We start from the raw sequence: 19,563 nt of genomic DNA, 5'->3' as shown, positions 1-19,563 counted from the left end.
GGTGACATCTTCAACATTCTGATCAGAACAAATATCCTGTTAGGCGGAGGAGATGAACCAAGAACAAACCCACTGGTTCATAAACATTGGATGGATCACGGATGTGTCTGCTCGGACAGGGTGTCTCGTTAACTCATTTATCATGATTGGATATCCGAATAATTAACATTGTTTGTACAGGCTTTTGCCACGAAGAATATAACAAACACCCTCTGAGGTGAGAAAAAGGGAATGTACAATTGTACATGGTTTTATTTTGTTCTCGTCACAATAATCCAACGACACAGCTTAGGTGTAATCTGTTCTCTAAACCTCGTAAGTGATGACCTAAAAGCATACACCTGCAATGAAAGAGAAGACACTTTATACTCGATCAAAAAGAAGTTAATACTAGACAAAGTTTCCACAAACACTGTAAACTAAATAGCGCAAATAGGTGGAAGTGGATGTACTACAAAGCATAAACAAATTTTGGTCGCTTGATGACCCAAGTAAACATTCATGACATGTAGACGATATCTTGACTAATTGGAAGCAAGAAATTACGCACCAGAAAAGAAGTTTTGCAAGGTAATCCCTAGAAGTGGTAAACATTTCACTTTTTTCACTGCTACCAACTTGGTGATCCTTCATGCTTGCAATGGTTATATTCTCCATAGCATCATCTTTGAAGAATCTATGTATTGTGTTTTGAACGAGTTCATGGATAACTTCTTTTACCTCTGTGGAAGATGGTTGTGAGAGTTCGGACACCTGGATATGCCAAAGATGACATCATTCACTCGCACAGGAAACATTCTAGATGCCAACAGAAAGCACTACCATGAAGCTGCAAATATTAAATACTCACCATAGATGACTCCAAAGATCTGAGGTACTCCAACAAATTATTGTTGTTACCCCTATTTGATTCAATTTGCAAAAAATCCTGCTTCTGAGAATCTAGTTCCTGAAACAAAGGGTTTTACACAATTAAAAAACAGCATTGTCTTACAATACACACATAGAAATTACAAACATTCTGAAAAGACCCTCAAGAGCACATATGCGATTTGATTGCAGATCAATGATGCTAATCAGTTTCCAAGAACTTAATATATATCCTGGACCTACTCCCGATTTTTCTAGATTTTACCTAAGTTTTCCTATTGTGAGTTTGTATTCAAGATCTTTCCAATCAGAAAGATAAAGTCATGGGGAAAAAGCAAAAAGCTCTATATTCATGAGCAAGCACTTATTCAGCAGCCACTTCCTCTATCAACTGTCAAAAACATTTTTTCAAAGCACTCAGGATCTTCACATTTGGTTCACATACAACTACATAAAGCATGATAATCTACTAATCTTCTTCTCTTTTTCAAACTACTAAGGCTTGTAGCTCAACTGCATTATATGATTGGATTGCTAGCAATGTCACGGAATTATTTCTGGGAAAATACAAGATAATGTATAGAAAGTATTGTCAGAACAATCAGAACCAAAGGGAACTCAGTTTCATCCCACAGGCGTAAAAGACTATCTTAAGCTTTCAGACATGATTTGGGGACTGATGGTATAGATAGGCAGAACAGTACCCTATTGGATTTAATCCTCCAATCTAGCACAGCTTTGCATACCCTAATCCAATATGGATATAGAGTCTAAGAAACAACTTAAACAACAAGTGCCTCAACCACCCATAGAAAGTACGAGCAAAGAGTCCACAAGTTGAGTTGCTGAAGTTTAGAACATCACAAGAACCACGTAAACCCTGCTAGGTAAAGAAGAGAGATTTGTTCCTAGAGATTTGGATGTCATCAGCACCTCCATCAAAGGTATACTATAAGTGTTCCATTTCATTCTTTCACAAAAGACATCTTTGGAAACAATCCTACTTGAAAACTAATTAAGCACAAATTAATTCAACAGCATAAGCAGCCTATAAGCGAACCGTATTAACTCTTATCATAGAATAGCTTACTGCAAAAAAAAAAAAAGTCAAAACTGAGGCCTCTAAACAGCACCTAATCAATAGATTCTTACCTTCTTTGCAGAACTCAACTCTGCTTCCAACCGTTGGATATATCTCAAAGCTTCTGGAGACAAACCGTTTAAGCTGTGAGAAGTAATCTGCTCAGAACTATCTATACCTAGATCGATATCTGCACCTTCACACTCTCGTCCCTCAAAGTCAAACCCAGAAGCTTCACTTCCCTTCTCAAAATTGTATGATTCCGGACTATCTATAGACAGTTCAAAATTCCTCACCAATGATATACGATATTCCGCATTCCACAGCGTATACCTATCATGATCAAATAGATAAAATCAGCTATGGGCTATCTCAAATATAATTAAATAAATGTATATGTACATATATAATTGCATTTCCTACCAAAATTTATCAGTTAGGACTGTTGGCCTGTTCGGTACCTAATACACTCTTTACAATCTAACAATATCAACTACCACTTCACAATCAGCCTATAGCAAACCAAAGTTGCATAACATTCAATTACAAAATAGCTTTTGTTATGGAAACCGACCAATTTGAAATTCAATACTACAAAACTATAGACACAATCAACTAAGAAACAATCCTCAAAACTGCACTCCCTCTATCAAAAACGAATAATCCAGTAATAGTACGTTCTTGATTCATTTTAAACAGAACATTCACTATCTAAATTCAGCACTTCAGCAGTCCAAACAGAACTCATTTAATAAATTAATATACTAATTCCAAAAAAAAAGTGCTTTCCTACCAAAATCTATTACTTTGAAGTTCAAGCCATCTCAACATTGCAAATTTCACCGCAATCCAGCAACTAAAGGAGAAGAAGAGGGAAACTAACAATCTATAACTAATCAATCCTCCTATAGCAAAGCAGAATGTATAGATAATCTATTCTCAAAATTGCATTCCAACAAAATGACCAATTTAAATATCAACAATTCAACCCTTTTTTTTTTTTTTATGAACAACGATAACGATAACAATTCAACCCTCGCAATCACAACCCACGGTGAGCACATCCTCATAACTGCATTCCCTATCAACATCTAGATATATGAATCCAGCAATTCTATTCAAAACATTTTTTCACTCCAATTCAGCTCTAAAGAATAGCAACGCCTAATAAACTTCTCCGATTTACTGACACTGTAAATTCCTCTGGAAAATTGCAATTCTCGTCAACAAATGACAATCCAAAATTTGCAATTCTACAATAAAACTACAACTGATCCATATTTCACAATTGACAAAAAAAAAATAAAATAGAAATTAACCTAAAATAAACAAAAATAACAATAAAAAAGATTCCAGCTCAAAAATTTCACTTCCTACCAAACATCTGTGATCTGAGAAACGAAATTCCGCGATTCTACAACCTAAATAACAAATTATAGCAGAGCTCACAATCTATACCAAAATCAAAACACGAGAACATCAAAATATCACTAAATCGCATAAAATTATAAAATTCACTACCCAGTGATTATGGAGGACGCGAGAAGATGATGAAGAGGAACTTTGGAAACCCTAACCGAAACAGAAAATTGATCAGAAGGAAGAAGTCCAAGCATAGTAGAAATAGTCTGTTTCATGGAGTCTTTCGCAGATTCAGAAACACCTTTGGATATATCGGAGGTATCGAGAGGTTCGATACGCTTCAACATGGTAGCGATGACGGCGAATTCTCTGGAAAATTCCGATTTACGAGTATCGGAAAGTCCGCCACCGCCGACGCCGGAAACGAGGCAACCGACGATACGATTCCGGCGAGAGAAAATTGTGGTTGGAGAAATTGAAGAGCGTAAAGATGGAGGAGAGAGAAAAGGAAGATGATTTTGGTGTTTTTGAGGAAGTTGGAAGGGTTTGAGAGAGAGAATTAGAGCTATGCTAGTTGTGGAAGCCATTGAAGGAGCTTTGAAGCTTTCTCTCTCTTGAGAAGGAGTAGTTTTCCAGGGGTTGTTTTTCGTGTGGCTCTCTGTGTTTCTGCGCTTTGTTGTGCTTTCTTTTGTGTTCGGACGTTTTTAGAGGATTTTTTTCCCTTCATTATGTAAAAATGACCTCATTAAATAAAATTAATTATCAATATTGATGTTTGATTTATTTTATTTCAAAAAAAATATTGTCTCATTATATTTATTTTGTTTATTGCTTTCATAAACATAATTAAAAGAAGGAAAAATGGATCAAAATACTCAAAATTTTAGCCCGTCTGCTTTTAATACCCAACAAATATGAGTTATTTAAATACTCTCAATTATGAGTTATTTTTAATTTTGGTCAAAAAAGAGTTATTTTTAATTACCCCCAACTATTGGGAAGCTCCCCAAAAATGCACCCAAATGACTTGTAACCTATTAGCAAGGTAATTTCTTTTATTTTCAATTTCTACTCGTACCCACCACCATTTCAGCCACCCTCTCCCCTTCCCCTCCACCTTCGTAGCGCTCCTGCAGCCCCCTCCCCACTCTCACCACCCCAACGGCCCCCCACCCACTCCCCCACCCTCATAGCCCCCACCCCGTCGAATCCCCCTCCCCTAACCCCCATCAACAAGACCATTCAACCACCCTAAACACCAAAAATCACCCAAAACCACCCCATTCACCCCCATATATCCACCACAAACCGACCAGCAACCAAACCCATAATCACCAAAACCTAAAACTACTCCCACCAATCCCGCAACCACTTGACCCAAAATTGGACCCACCAACCCAACAACCACCAGACACAAAAACGACCCACCCCACTAACCCTGAAACCATTGGAAACAAATCCAAAGGCCAAAACAAACCCCTACCTACCCTCAAATAAACACCACAAACCAAACCAAACCAAACCAAACCCACCCACTTACCCCACAACCTACTCGAAACCACCCTCGTGACACCACCACCACATCTTCGAGTAAGGGAGGAGGTGCGATTCTTTAAGAAGCAGGGAGGAGGGACGCGACTCTAACGAGGGGCCGCGATTTTGGTGGTTTCTGGTGTTTAGGGTGGTTGAGTGGTGTTGTTGGTGGTGCTCAGCCCTCACCTCTTCGAAGGGGGGAATTCGACGGGGAGAGGGGTAGGGTTGTTCAGAGTGCGGTCTGGACCGCACCAAACCGCAACCCAAACCGTTTTTGGGTTGGTTTGCGGTTTTGGTTATGATATCAAGCAAACCACGATTTGCAGATTGGGTTAGGTTTTAATTTTTGTAAACCGAAACTGCACCACAAACATCAATTTTATATGATTTTTTAAAAATAAATTTTCTAAATACACTTGACAAGGTGGCATACAAATATACAACTGACAAAATAAGTTTGAGGTAAAGAACTTGGAAAGTTTTGATAAATTATTATTTATGTTTAATTATGTAGCCAACTTCATATTTGTTGGACTCTTTATATTTATGAACAATTTTTTTTAACTCTTATATGACAAAATTAATGTTGCGGAGGAAAAAATTGTTAAACCGTACCAAAATGTTTTGCGAGGTTCGGTTTGAGTTGGTCTGGACAAATGTGCGGTGTAGTTTGATTTCCACTATTTTGGAGCCGAGCCGAGCCTGAACATGTTCGGTCTCGATTTGGCTCGCTAACGCCTTTAGTCCAGAGCTGATTGAATTGAATTGAATCGAAATAAGTTGGGAAGAACAGATCCTTAAAAGGGCCTTTCATGGAGGAGTTATCAGCTTCTATATCTGAAACATGAAACTCGCGTGGAACACTCTAGATCGGGGCTGGGCCCAAATGTTTTTGCAATTGATACCAAACTGAGTTTTTATTTTAAAAAACAAACCTCTTTCAAATCGTAGTAATTTTGAAAATGGTAGCATTATGATTAACACTTAATTAATTTTGATAAAGTTTTCCTTCCTGTATTAGTCATGTAAAAAAAAAGTATGTCATGAAAGGCTTTTTTCGGAAGTATTGGAAGCCCTCATAAGATTGTCAAAGTCAACAAATATATTCTGTATTTCTGCTCTTTTTATCATGTGAAAAACGATAGTAATATTCTATCGCATACTATTGCTAAATTTAAATTTGATCATGTATGATGAGTTTGTTTGGTTTAAGGAATTTCTCAAGTTTACAATAAACTCAGCAAATTGAGATAATAAACTCACCCACATATAAGTAATTATAACTAGTTACTAGGCATGTTATATCCGAATAATTATATCCCTCATTTATTATTATTTTACTTTAAAATAACAATGCTTTTGATTGTGGGATCAGATTATATACAATACATTTTCTAATAGGATTTTTTTTTACTTACTTCAAAAATAATCGATGCTCCTTAATATGAAAATAATAATGCTTTTGATCATGGGATCAAATTATATACAATGTATTTTTTAATAAGATTTTATTTTACTTACTTCAGAAATAGTCGATGCTGTTTAATATGATCACAATTCACCCCCGTACTGTTTGGATTTTTCCCTCATCATCCGAAACGATGTTTTAGGCTAGCCCCAGATTAGGGAGTTAGCCTAAGTGTGTCCTTCTTATTAAAAAAAAAAAATATGATCACAATTCACACAAGTTAAGAAATTTCAAGACATTATAATTCTAATTTCTAATATCACCATTAAAAATAAACCTTCCAATACTAAAAATTCTAGTTGCTAAATAATTCCTTTGACAAATCCTAACAAATTTTTATTCTGACATTCCGAGACATTGTTGCAGTCTTGAAGAATTGTACTGTTTCAGCATCATGTTTTCTTGTAATTGGCGTTATGTGATCTAACTTGTTTATAATTGTCACTTCTCGTAAGCAATGTCGCCAACATCTGTCTGAAACAATTCGTTCGCAAGAATAACAATTCTCCCTGTAATGCTGCAAACATCTTCCTAGACCAGGTTTGCAATGATCATCACACTTCGATTTATCATCGTCCTTTGCATACTCAAACTGATTACAATTGAAAACACACACATGATTTAATTTACTAATTAGTATAACTAATTAAAGACATGCATAAGTGAAAGCAAAAAATACTAAAAGAAACTAAACACATGTTTTAGCTAGGGTCAGGTGATAAACAGATACAAAGAGCTACAGCTGTGATAAACTAACAAATCTGGTTACAAAATGCAGGATATCATTAGGCTAAAAAAGAGAAGCTTCCCTTACTGCCCATTTAGTAGTCGTTAATAAATTGCGATAATGGGAATGAATTTTAAGTATAGGTTACAAATGAAGCATCCTTAAAATCTTCATGGGGAGACAATTTCAATCCCTGAGTTTGTATTTTTTCTCCATGGGGAAGTAATCTCACCCTTAATTTTCATTACCACCTAACAAGGTGGTATTGGATGAGAATGAAAATTCAAGAAGAAAAATATACAATTTAGGATAAATAAACATTACCATGGGAATGAACAATGATTTTCTTTGCAAATTTACATACCAACTCATTCTCATTACCACAATTTCTAACCAACTATCAAACGGGCCATTAGTGATGAAGTGCGAGGAACAAATGCAGTGGCACCTGATTGCCAAAGAAGCAAGGAAAGAGAGTAGATGCAACCAGTGTTACTCCGACACCTTCATTGACCTTAAAAACGGGGTATCATGGCTTGTCTGATACGACGCTTTACTTGGATACATCATTTTAAAATAAAAACTTGACTTTTTTCTACAAAATAGTTGAGTCGGACACTTGAACATCCGTATCCGAGTAGACACTCAATCCGTATCTGTATAACATATGATGCAACTTTGATTTGGGAAACATTATTACCCCCTCCCCTGTGTCACTGTGTGTAATACTCTAATTATCTCATAGCTAAACGTAATTAAATGCGATAGCTATCATATTTTCCGGAAAAAAAACACTGCTACTATTACTAATAAGATGATAACGTAATACCTTAAGCTCTTTTGAGTCCACCATTACATGATCTCTTTGCTGAAACAATTTAATAATTATTGTCTTTGGACATGCAAGCCAAAGTAGACCATCAATGAGGCCATCGAACTTGTCATCTTCTTTCCAAGAATATGCGACATAGTTGATTTTCAAGTCTTTGACACTATGGAGGGGAGAACAACTTATTGTCTGTCTTATATCAGCAGGAACCACATAGTATGATATTACCTCGGATGGCAAAATCTGCACAAGATCGACAAAACAATAATTGTAAGCACTTCATAAGATTGTATGTTATATTTCTTCCGTTCTACCATAAGTAAAACACTTTCCTCAAAAAAGTCGCATATTATATAAAAGTTTTTCACTTATTTCATAATGGACGAAAAGAAGAGGCCGAGTAGACCAACCTCTGTAAACTGCAGTTCCAAATGATTCACTGTGTCTCCTGCTACATTAAAGTTGCCTAGAAATTTAATCAAGTTCTCATATTCAAATGAATCATTGTGTTCATTTCTGTGGTACCACTTCAAGTGAAGTTTAAATCTTGGAATATAAGGCGACGTGCACAAATACTGCAATGCAGGAACATCAATAGTCTCCATTTCCTCAACAGGGCAAAGAGAATGTATGAATATTAATTCTATAGACTCTAGAAAGCTATTTGAAACTTGAACATTCCTCAATCCATCACATCTACTAAGAAAAAGTTTCCTTAGTTTGGAGAAATGAGAATAACTGATGATCATACGCAACTGTTCATCAGTTATAATGGCATTAACTATATTCAATTCAATCAACCCCTTGCTAGAAGCTAGATCATGGATGACACAGGACCCATCATCTCCTGATTGTTCGTCGAATTCGAAGTGTTCAAGATTGGGATTATCTAACTCAATCCTCTTAAAAAGATTCTTTTGTCCCACAACAATGCATAGAGTAACAAGTCTTTTGAGACAAGAAGCATGTAATACATCCATTTCAATTCCATGTTCACCCCAGATAAATTCCAATTTCAGAGACTCTAATACACTGCAGTTACTAGTGATACTATCAAGTACCCTCTGATTTATAGTCACAAATCTTAAACATAAACACCTTACTGTAGACCACCTCGTTTCGACGCAAGAATTAAGCATACATCCCCTCAATTTCAACTCAGTAATATTATCTTGTTTCCATGAACCCAATGAAGATATAGGCAAGTATGTACCAGTAAAATTAAGCTCAGAATTGTAGTCATCTAGTTGTCCAATTGAGAAATTAAGCTTCTTAACTCGGAAATCATTGACTGCACGAACAAGAAGGTTATTTACTTGGGTAGTTAATGATTCTGATACATAGTAAGTATTTGGATTAAGATCTAATATTGGGATATGAAGTTTAAGCTCTTCTAACGTTATGTTATTGTAGTTAACACCACATTTGGACATTCTAGTATAGATGTTATTGACACTATTGAGAATTTGTTCATGTGAGATTGTAGGATTATTCTGCCTAATGGAATAGAAACCTTCTGTTAACCTTAAGCAGGGGAGGGTTAGCCATAAGTTCTTCCATGAACTCGAGAGGATGGCGGTCGCCGCGGCGTCATTGATGGGAAGGTAATTGAGTATTTGATGTGTTAGATGTTCCGGTAAATCGGATATCCGATCTTTGTTGCTGGTTTTCTGCTTCTTCATTGCTACCATAACTTTCATGCTATACTAATACTATTATTTTTGTTAAGTGAAAATCTTGTAGGAAGTTATGATATAAGGCCTTGCATTTATATAGATTATTGATTGTAATTGTTACTCCGATTAGGATTAGGTTTCCTAATTGCAATGTGCAAAGAAAGTATACATATTCAAAACAAGCGATACTAACTTAAATTACCTAAATTAAACAATTTCAAGTATTCTTAAACTAGGACTTTCGATAAAGCTCACATAAAGATAACCACAAAATTTTGGAGGAAAAGAAGGAAAAGTCACGAAAAATCGAAAACAAATAACAGACTTAGAATTTAGAAATATTTTGGGACGACATTAAATGAGTTGTAGAAGTTAGGTTCAGTGGTCCTGTTGCAAGCATGGGTTCAGTGACTTTGTTTTTTTTCGACGCAGGTTCGAATCACATGAAGAGATTTATATGGTTCTTTTTTCTTGTATCTCCTTTGCATTCTTTTTTTTTTTTTTTTTTGTTTTTTGGCAACATCTTGACTGATGGTTTGCTTTTATAATTTTTTAATTTTGTTTTCTTTCATTTACTTTATTTTTCATTATCAAATAGAGCCCCACTTTTTTATTTTGTTCATTTCTTTGGTGGAAAAATGTTACCCATGAAGTAACACCAACTTTTACTCATTTTTTTTTATAATTGTCTCAACTTTTTATTATTTTGGCAAACACCTAAATTTGAGTGCTAGTTTATAGGAATAATATGATTCTTTATTATGAGAGAGAGAGGTGGTAGCTCAGTGGAGTACTACATCGAATTCGAGGGTATTGCCCAAGGGTTCGAATCCTCATTCCAATAATATGTTGGACATTTAATTCTGAAATGTTTAGTCTTGTATCCAGCCTCCTAATCTATTCTTGTAAATGACTTTTTAGGAGTTCCTCTCGCGAGGAGGGTCTCCTAAAATTTATTTTCCTTACTTTATATTTAAAAAAAATATTAACATTGTATAGTTTCATCATATTCATTTATCGTGTAGCTTATCCTTGATATAAAGAATCAGAATCTGCCATGCTGTCTTTTACAAAATTTGCATGTTTCACATGACTATTTTTTAATTTTTAATAACCTATGATAGTTATATACTGTATGTAAGTATGTTAATAAAGAAAAATATAATAACGTATGACAATTAAAATACCAAAGGAATTATTATTTTGTCAAAAAATCTTTATTGAATGTTACTATTTGATATTAGCATTGAAGGATAGGTCTCTAGATACACATGTTAAACTTTTTCACTTCCAAATGGTAATAATATTAAAAATGGTACCATTATTGATTACTCATTAATTAATTTTGATACAATTATTTCTTCCTCTGTTAATCATGTAACAAAAAGTATCTCATGAAAGATTTTTCCTAGAAACATCGAAAGCCCTCACATAAAGATTGTCAAGTCATCAAATATTTGTTTGATTTCCGCTCTTTTTATCACGTGAAAAAAATGGTAATGTTTTATCTCATACTATTGCTTTGTGTGTATGGGAGTATTATAATCCATATTATTGTTTTGTGTTATCTCAATATTTAGTATATTAATATTGTCTAATTTTAAGATGTTAAGATCATACTATTGATTTTTGTGTGGAAAAAGATGACAATGTCAAATACTTCCTCCGTTTCTTAATAAGTACAACATAGAGAAAGTGGAGGAATACCAAGGAATGTAGAGAGAGAAAGTTGGGACTACAATAAAGTAGAGTAACTCAAGTGATGAAACAAAAAAGTTGTGGTTCCCTCTTGCTTTTTGGTGGCATATTTGTAATAATATTAAACTTTTTTTACCATTTTGAGCTTGGTTGCACTTATTGTGACTATTCCAAATAAGAGAAATGTTGCACTTATTAAGAAACGGAGGTAGTATTTATTAAGAACCAATAATATTGATCATCAAATATATACTATTAGAACAAATCTACTAATAAAGATAGAGAAAACTAACAAGAGAATTATATTACTCTCATACACACAAACGGACTCTCAAAAACAAGTCTGCACACAAAATAGAGTATTCTTACAACTCTATTTTGTGTGGATGAGGATACTGCATTTGCCGTTCGACGAGTGCTTGAGAGGTTCTGTAATGACTCGGGGGAAAAGATTAATGAAGCTAAGAGCAAACTCATTTTCTCCCCCAACACCCCGACGGAACATAGAAACCTCTTCATGGAAACCCTTAATGTTGAGGAAACCACAAACTTAGGGACCTATTTGGGCCTTCCAATCTCCCATAAGCGCCCCTCTCGAAGTCAGGTCCAGTTCATTGTAGAGAAGGTCAGAGCTAGACTGGCAAATTGGAAAACAAAATTCTTATCTAAAGCGGGCAGGATGTGCCTTATCTCCTCAACCTTATCAACGATCCCGGCTTATTATATGCAGGCTACCTCCCTCCGGGCTAGTACCCTCAATGACCTTGACTCAATCTGTAACAACTTCCTATGGGGTGAGGAGGGGGGGAAAAAGAAAATTCACCTGGTTAGTAAGCAAATCACCTTCATGCCTAAGGACCAGGGGGGATGGGTATTAGAAGTCAAAAATTTATGAATAGAGCGTACATGGCCAAACTTGGTTGGAAGTTAGCACAATCCCAACCTAGTTTGGCCCAACAGTGTATTCGCTCAAAGTACATGTACAGAAATCAGGTGACTAAATTCCAAAATGGGTCGGTGATCTGGAAAAATATAGGGCAAGGGTGGGACCTGCTGAGAGAAAATAGCTCATGGAGCCTAGGGGATGGTAGAAGCATTGACTTTTGGCATGATGATTGGCTCTCAATAGGTCCATTGCGTGGGTGGGTTCAAGGTCCTTTTATCCCTGAGGAGAGTGTTAGGAAGGTCGATAGTCTGGTATGCCTTGGTAAGTGGGACTTATCGTCCCTTACTCTCTCTCTTCCACTATGTCTCAAGAACCATATTCTTAGTATCGTTCCCCCCCCCCCCCTCACAATGCACCCGAGGATCTCCTTATCCCTAACTTTGTTAACCACAAGGGCTTCATGCTTCAAAGGGCCTACATGGCCCAACTACCCATCTTGCAAAATTCGCAGAACGATCTGTCGTGGATATGGAAGGGTATGTGTGAACCAAAAATCAGATTTTTCATGTGGCTTCTTTGGCACGACCGCATTCCCCATAGGCACCTCCTGGTGGTTAGAGGTATGACCCAAGACCCGTCTTGTCCCAGATGTCAGTCCCACCCGGAGCATAGTGCCCATATTATTCGGGAGTGTAGCCACAGTCGGGAGGTCTGGGATGGCCTGGGATGCCTGTAGGAACGAACCCAGACTTTAGAAATTGGATTAGAGAAAATATGCACTCGCAGGAGAGCTTTTGGGAGCTTCCTTGGGGATGCCTGTTTCCCTATCTTTGTCATGAAATTTGGAAGGATAGGAATGACGGTATCTTCAAAAACCAAAACCCATCGTCCTTCAGGGTGATATGCTTCAGGGCTAGAGTTAGGGTGAAGGATCACCTTAATGCCACAAGTTCGCCTACTATAACTAGGGATCCGCTCATTTTTGCTCACCCGCATCACTCCTTGATGATACATGTTGATGCATCTTTTGTTGGTACTCTCCAGGCCGCAGGAATTGGTGGTGTGATTCGTAATGGTTATGGACAATGGGTTTGGGGTTTTGGGAAAAAGATTTATACTAACAACTCACTTGCAGCAGAATTGTTAGCAGTATTTGAAGCCCTCTGCCTTGTGGAGAAATATAATCTCCCGACGGCTATTATATACTCTGATTGTAAGGACGTGATCCAGCTCCTCAAAGGGGGGCAAACTGACTTGTTTTCTAATTTGATTAACGTATGCAGGCAGTGGACTACCAGGAACCCGGAGGTTCAGATTAAACATTGTAGCAGGCATTTTAATCAAGTAGCGGACCACATGGCCAAAGCTTGTAGGACCATGGATGATGATAGCTTTGTAACTAGGATTTTCCCCACTCCCGCTAGTTATCTATATATATATATAAAGCAAAGTTAAAATTGCTTATGTGTCAGGCTATTACTCATTTCGCCACATGTCATCACTATACTTATTCTCATTTTTTAGTGCCACGTGTAAAATGGATCAATCACAATCTTATAAATTTGGTAAGTTTAACTCAGCAAATGGAATTGCTTTATAATCATATTAGTTCGTTATAATTCCGGCAAGGTTGCTAACTAATAATAAAAAATGTTAATTCTGATATACTCTTTCAAAAAAAAATGTTAATATTGATATAACTTACCATTTTACATTACCATTTATGTAATTTACCCGTAGTCGTAGGTTTTGATTTATAATGTAGACAATTTATTTCGGAGTTGCGGATTGATAATTTTCACAAATTTTTATATTGCTTAATTATTACTCCAGTAGAGTACATTATTATTAGATATTATTGTAGTATACAATAATTATCTTTACGTGTCATTTGTCTACATTAATAATGTAGGGGTAGTAATAAGTTCGAGTTGGATTAATTTCAAGTTCACCTGATTTCTATTTCGGATCACTTACCCCTAATCCAAACTTGACTTGATTCTGATTTCAGGTCGAAAATTAGAATTTGACGACCTTTTCGGTTTCAGGTTGACCCAAAACCAACCCAAAATGACCTGACTTTAAATTTAATCATTGCAATAATTCAACATATTGAGTGAGCCTTGAATTCATATGCCAACTTAATCAAATTTAGAATATTCAAGAAACGAGTTTGGTCTAATACAAGTTAGATAAACATGGCCTGCCTTGAATTTGACCCCACTTCAAAGTCAGATTATTCGGGTTGTTTTGAGGTTCAAAAATTCAACCTGAACCTAACCCATTATTTTTTCCGGTCAGGTTGGGCTGACCCATCTTTTTTTTTCAGGTCGAAAATTTTAACCCAAATTCGAAATTTTCAGGTTAGATTCAAGTCAGGTTATCATATTGGATCAGCTTTAATTTTGACAGTCCTAATGAAAAGATTATAGCATGAAATATAAATTTACAATTTATAATCTTTCAATTTTAAATGTAGTCATTCCAATAATTTTGGAATTAAAAAAACTATTTGAGAACTAAAAAAAATTCATGTGCATTATGCACGGGTCCAGATAATCTTATTTAAATTATTCTCAAATAGTCAAGATGTAAATTATTTCAAAGTCAATAGTAACAAATTTTAAAAGCCATCTAATCTTTTATTTCTCATTTATATCTTTCTTAAATTATTTCAATATTTAGTTGTGTATGATCACTTCATGATTCTGATGTAAATATCACAAAATTTCAATTTCTAAATTGAAACATTTTGGGTTTTCATATTTTTTCTTAGATATATGTTAGATATTAATTATCAGCACATATTTTGCTGACCCGCAAATGAAAACCATGCTATCTAGGGGGAATAAATATTTTTTTTAATATGTAACAATATTGATATAAACAATTAGATTCATTGTAAGAAAATTTATGTGAGCTTAAAGCAAGTTTGAACAAGTTTGACCACTAAATGTCACTTTAAGTTAATTAAATTAACCTAAGCAATGTATGTGCTTTTAACTTAGTACCATTTAATCATTTATATGGATAATAGTAACAATAATACTGATTATTATAGATAATTTATATTTCAGTGTAGTGCATCGCACGGGTTGTAAGCCAATTTTAGACTATTCTAATACAATATCATATCATTTTAGATAACAAGCCATTTAATTCTTTGTTTAAGGTTAAACCCATTTTAATTATTTATACAATTCTCATTACAAGATCATAATATCGTGTAGGATATTTCTATATTCATTTCTAGGTATATATTAGAAGAAAATTTATACATTACAATATATATTTCATTTATATATTACAATATACATGAAACTTTTTGTATAATAATAATTATGATTAAATGGGTTAAACGGGTAATTCGTTTATCAAATAGGTCTGGTCAGGGTTGAGTATTTCAACCTCTTTATTAAATGTTTAGTAAACCCGAACGCAAATCCAACCAAACCTGAACTGATTGCCAGCCCAACTTGGTTGCCTGCTCTACTTTTATTTTTATACTATTTCATTACATATTTATATAAATATATACACCATGATTTCAAGGGACGTATTATATAACTTTAAATATATATTGTCATATCAAGATTTTAGCAAAAAGGGTTTGAAGAACATTAATAACTGATATTTCTATATTCATTTTTTAGGTATATATTAGAAAAAAATTTATACATTACAAATATATTTCATTTATATATTACAAATAAATGAAATTTATTGTCTATTTGATAAGATGAGTTACGGTTATTTTTTAATAAATTAAATTGAAAAATGTATTTTCTCTTTAATTTTTTTGTTAATTTACATTTACTATACAGGGTAAATTATAATGTCACTACTTTATGTAAGGTTTGCAAAAGCTAACTCAATACGAAATACGACCCGAACCTAACCCAAAATAAGCAGGTTAGGGTTGGAATTTTGACCGATTTTCTAACCCATTGATTAAACAAGTAGGTTAAGGTTGACATTTTCGACTCGAAATTGTCATGCTTTGACTTTATTAACTTTCATATATGTAGAAAATTTTCGAAAAATATATTGATAAATCTAAAATTTGGTTTAAAAAATAAATATTGCTAAAATTGGTCACAATTATTATAAGAAATATTAAACATGTATACTTTCAACAATGAACTCTCTCATATATACTTTTAAGAAAATAATTAATTTTTTGTATGATAATATTTATGATTAAATGGGTTAAACGGGTAATTCGTTTATCAAATAGGTCGGGTCAGGGTTGAGTATTTCAACCTGTTTATTAAATATTGGTTGCCTGCTCTACTTTTATGTTTATACTATTTCGTTACATATTTATATAAATATAGATACACCATGATTTCAAGGGACGTATTATATAATTTTAAATATATATTGTCATATCAAGAGTTATTAGCAAAAAGGGTTTGAAAAACATTAGTAGCTGATAAAGAACGTGAAAACTCAAATGTTACCACAAACGTATAGTACAAAGAAGTGGTTCAAAATGTTTTTAAAATACTCTTATTATTATTGTCATTTAATAATTCATTTGTGATGTTCATTCACTTCGTTGAGATACAGGGTTTTTTCGTGTTTCCTCTTCAATAAATGCTACATGCAGACTTGCAGTGTTTTACCATGTATAACATAATATATACACATTCTTATTTGATATACAAAATTAAATCAAAAACATAAACTTCCCGTGCATTTTTGCACGGGTGGAAAACTAGTTGTATGGAATATTTAACTTCGGATTGTAATGTGTTTAACATTATTACGTAAGGAATGAAAGGCCATGTTTACAAAAAAAAAAAAAAAGTAACCACACTTAAGCTCTCTCATTGAACCTTGGTGCCAAGACAAACTCATGAACAGACTTCCATGACTACAACATATGGCCAAAGCATATTATATAACAAAAAAAATACCTAGAATCCTAAATACATAAAAGGATGCTAAAAGATAAAAAGTCGTTGGTGCATGATATGATCAGACTTGCTAAAAGGTTTCCTAACACTATAACTAATACTTCCTTCGTTTCATACTCCTTGTTACATTTTTCAATTTACAAATTTTTAGGCAATTTTTGAGAAGAAAGAAGTAAAGAGTAAAAAGAAAAGGGACCCATGTGAGAGGAGAGAGATAGAGATAGTTTACTGCCCAAAAAGAAAGTATAATAAGTAATGTGAAACTTCCCACGACAAAAAGTGTAACGACTAACGAGTATTATGAAACGGAAGAAGTAGCAACATTAAAAACAAAACTTAGTTCTTATACTAAAATAACTCACTTACCATTTATTAATGCTTGAACCACAACATGTACTGATCCTTTCAGGAAGCCAATATATAGATCGCCACAAAACTTAAGCATACCAAGGGACCAATACATCGATCAATCATCAACACATGAACCACTTGAGAGACCATGTACTATCAATAATCAAATTCAAGAGACATCCCCACATATTTTTATTTTGACATTTCGAGACATTGTTGCAGTATTGAAGAATTGTACTGCTTCATCATCATGTTTACTTGTAATGGGAGTCCTTTGATCTAACTTGTTCATAATTGTCACTTCTCTTAAATAATGCCGCCAACATCTATATGGAATTCGTTTGCAAGAATGGCACTTCTCCCTGCAATGCTGCAAACATCTTACTGGATGAGGTTTGCAATGATCACACTTTGATTTATCATCGTCCTCTGCATACTCAAACTGATCACAAAAGAAAACACACACATACTAATTAGTATAACTAATTACAAACATGCATAAGTGAGAGTAAAAAGGACACAAGAAACTAAACACATGTTTTGGCTCAAATGGTAAACTCTTAAGTAGTGTTTGGTATGATTAATAGAAACGGAATGGAAAGGATTTGGATGAGGGGAAATGTAAATAATAACTGTTATTAATAGTTGTTTGGAATCCTAGTGGCCGGAATGGAAACAATTGAGAGGTTTATGATTGAGGAAGAAAACGTGATTTGTTTTTAGGGGTACTTATCGAGCGAGTCGATTGCGAGCTGGGGGTTGCTCGACTCTTACTCGTTAGGTTTCGAGTCGAGCTGAGTCGATCACGAGCTGCTCGTTTAATGTTTTGGCACTCTTGAATTTCAATTTTTTTAAAGAAAATTATTGATTATATTTTTTTTTTTACGGATATTATATATTGTTAAAGTGTATTAATTTATTATATTAAGTGTCAAGGTTAATTTTGGCTTTCAAAGATTTAACGCAGAAAATTATTGATTTTTCTGTAAATTATCGAGTTTCGAGCTGATTCAAGCGAGCACGAGCCAACTCGAGTCGAGCTTTAACCGAGCTTTGGCTGAGTCGAGCTCGTGCTGCTCGTGAGCTGTCCAGCTCGATTGACACCCCTATTTGTTTCCACTAGTTTGATAAGGGTAACAAATTGGGGATTGTGAATCCCTCCGAAAACGGTATTTGTTACTTAACACTCATACAAAACAATTAAAAATGAAAACGTTTGTTTGAATTTGTTTCCTAAATCAATTTTTTCTATACCAAATACCGTCTTAATACTGTACTGGTGATAATAGATACACTTAATGTAATACCTTAAGCTCCTTTGAGTCCACCATTATCTCACCCCTTTGCTGATACAACTTGATAGTTATTGTCTTTGGACGCGAAAGCCAAAGTAGACCATCAATAAGGCCTTCGAATTTGTCATCTTCTTTCCAAGACCTCGCGAAGTAGTTGATTTTCAAGTTCTTGCCACCGTAGAGGGGAGAACAACTTAAGCTGTGTCTTATATGGGGAGGAACCACATAGTATGATATTACATCGGATGGCAAACTCTGCACAAAATCGACAAAACAATTATAAGCAATCCACATGATTGTATACTTCCTCCGTTTCATAATAAGTGAAACACTTCTCTCTTTTATGTGAGAGCTTTTATTATGGAACAGACGAAGTATATGTTATATATACTTGGCAAGTAGACCAACCTCTGTGAACTGTACTTCCAAATGATTCAATACTGCCTCTCCTGCTACATGAAAAGTGCCCAAAAACTTAACTAACTTCTCATATTCAAATGCATCACTGTGTTCATTTTGGTGGTACCAATTCAAGTGAAGTTTAATCCTTCGAATGTGAGGCCACACTTGTAAATTCTGCAATGCAGGAGCATCCATAATCTCCAATTCCTCCAAAGGGTAAGTATAACTTGTACACAATTTTAGAGAATTTAGAAATCTATTTGAAATTCTAACACTCTTGAATCCAAGACATTCAATAAGAAAGAGTTTCCTAAGCTTGGAGAAATGAGCAAAATTGATCATAAGCAACTCGTTATCGGTTATAATGGCATTCGAGATATCTAAAACAATCAACCCCTTGCTAGACGCTAGATTATGGATGGCGCACGGCTCAACAACTAGTATAGATAAATTGACGAATTCG

At 34.7% G+C, this 19,563-nt stretch overlaps 2 protein-coding genes across 2 annotated transcripts; both read right to left on the bottom strand.

Moving 5' to 3' along the window:
• Window positions 1-123: 123 nt before the first annotated feature.
• Window positions 124-4,012, bottom strand: LOC104905319 (hypothetical protein). Its single transcript, XM_010693816.3, has 5 exons — window positions 3,473-4,012; window positions 2,023-2,284; window positions 851-949; window positions 551-753; window positions 124-341 (listed from the first exon to the last, which is right to left on the bottom strand). Exons 1-5 carry the CDS (start codon window positions 3,898-3,900, stop codon window positions 266-268), a joined length of 1,068 nt encoding a protein of 355 aa, XP_010692118.1. The 5' UTR covers window positions 3,901-4,012; the 3' UTR covers window positions 124-265.
• Window positions 4,013-6,755: 2,743 nt separating this feature from the next.
• LOC104883684 (FBD-associated F-box protein At5g27750-like) lies at window positions 6,756-9,561 on the bottom strand. Its single transcript, XM_010668237.1, has 3 exons — window positions 8,281-9,561; window positions 7,871-8,113; window positions 6,756-6,845 (listed from the first exon to the last, which is right to left on the bottom strand). Exons 1-3 carry the CDS (start codon window positions 9,559-9,561, stop codon window positions 6,756-6,758), a joined length of 1,614 nt encoding a protein of 537 aa, XP_010666539.1.
• Window positions 9,562-19,563: the final 10,002 nt, after the last annotated feature.

This window comes from Beta vulgaris, chromosome 2, assembly GCF_026745355.1.
Source record: "Beta vulgaris subsp. vulgaris cultivar EL10 chromosome 2, EL10.2, whole genome shotgun sequence".
NCBI lineage: Eukaryota > Viridiplantae > Streptophyta > Magnoliopsida > Caryophyllales > Amaranthaceae > Beta > Beta vulgaris.
Note: the sequence above shows the minus strand (reverse complement) of the source record. Positions and strands in the feature narration are given on the sequence as shown.

What these genes read in the sequence shown, in the direction of transcription:
- LOC104883684 (XM_010668237.1), bottom strand. Translation starts at nt 9,561, where the DNA reads ATGGTAGCAATGAAGAAGCAGAAAACCAGCAACAAAGATCGGATATCC. An exon ending in TGGAACTGCAGTTTACAGAG is followed by an intron (nt 8,114 to 8,280) that starts GTTGGTCTACTC and finishes GATCTTGTGCAG; the next exon opens with ATTTTGCCATCCGAGGTAAT. An exon ending in TGGACTCAAAAGAGCTTAAG is followed by an intron (nt 6,846 to 7,870) that starts GTATTACGTTAT and finishes AACCTGGTCTAG; the next exon opens with GAAGATGTTTGCAGCATTAC.
- LOC104905319 (XM_010693816.3), bottom strand. Translation starts at nt 3,900, where the DNA reads ATGGCTTCCACAACTAGCATAGCTCTAATTCTCTCTCTCAAACCCTTC. An exon ending in GCGTCCTCCATAATCACTGG is followed by an intron (nt 2,285 to 3,472) that starts GTAGTGAATTTT and finishes TGATCATGATAG; the next exon opens with GTATACGCTGTGGAATGCGG. An exon ending in CTTGCAAAACTTCTTTTCTG is followed by an intron (nt 342 to 550) that starts GTGCGTAATTTC and finishes CTTTCATTGCAG; the next exon opens with GTGTATGCTTTTAGGTCATC.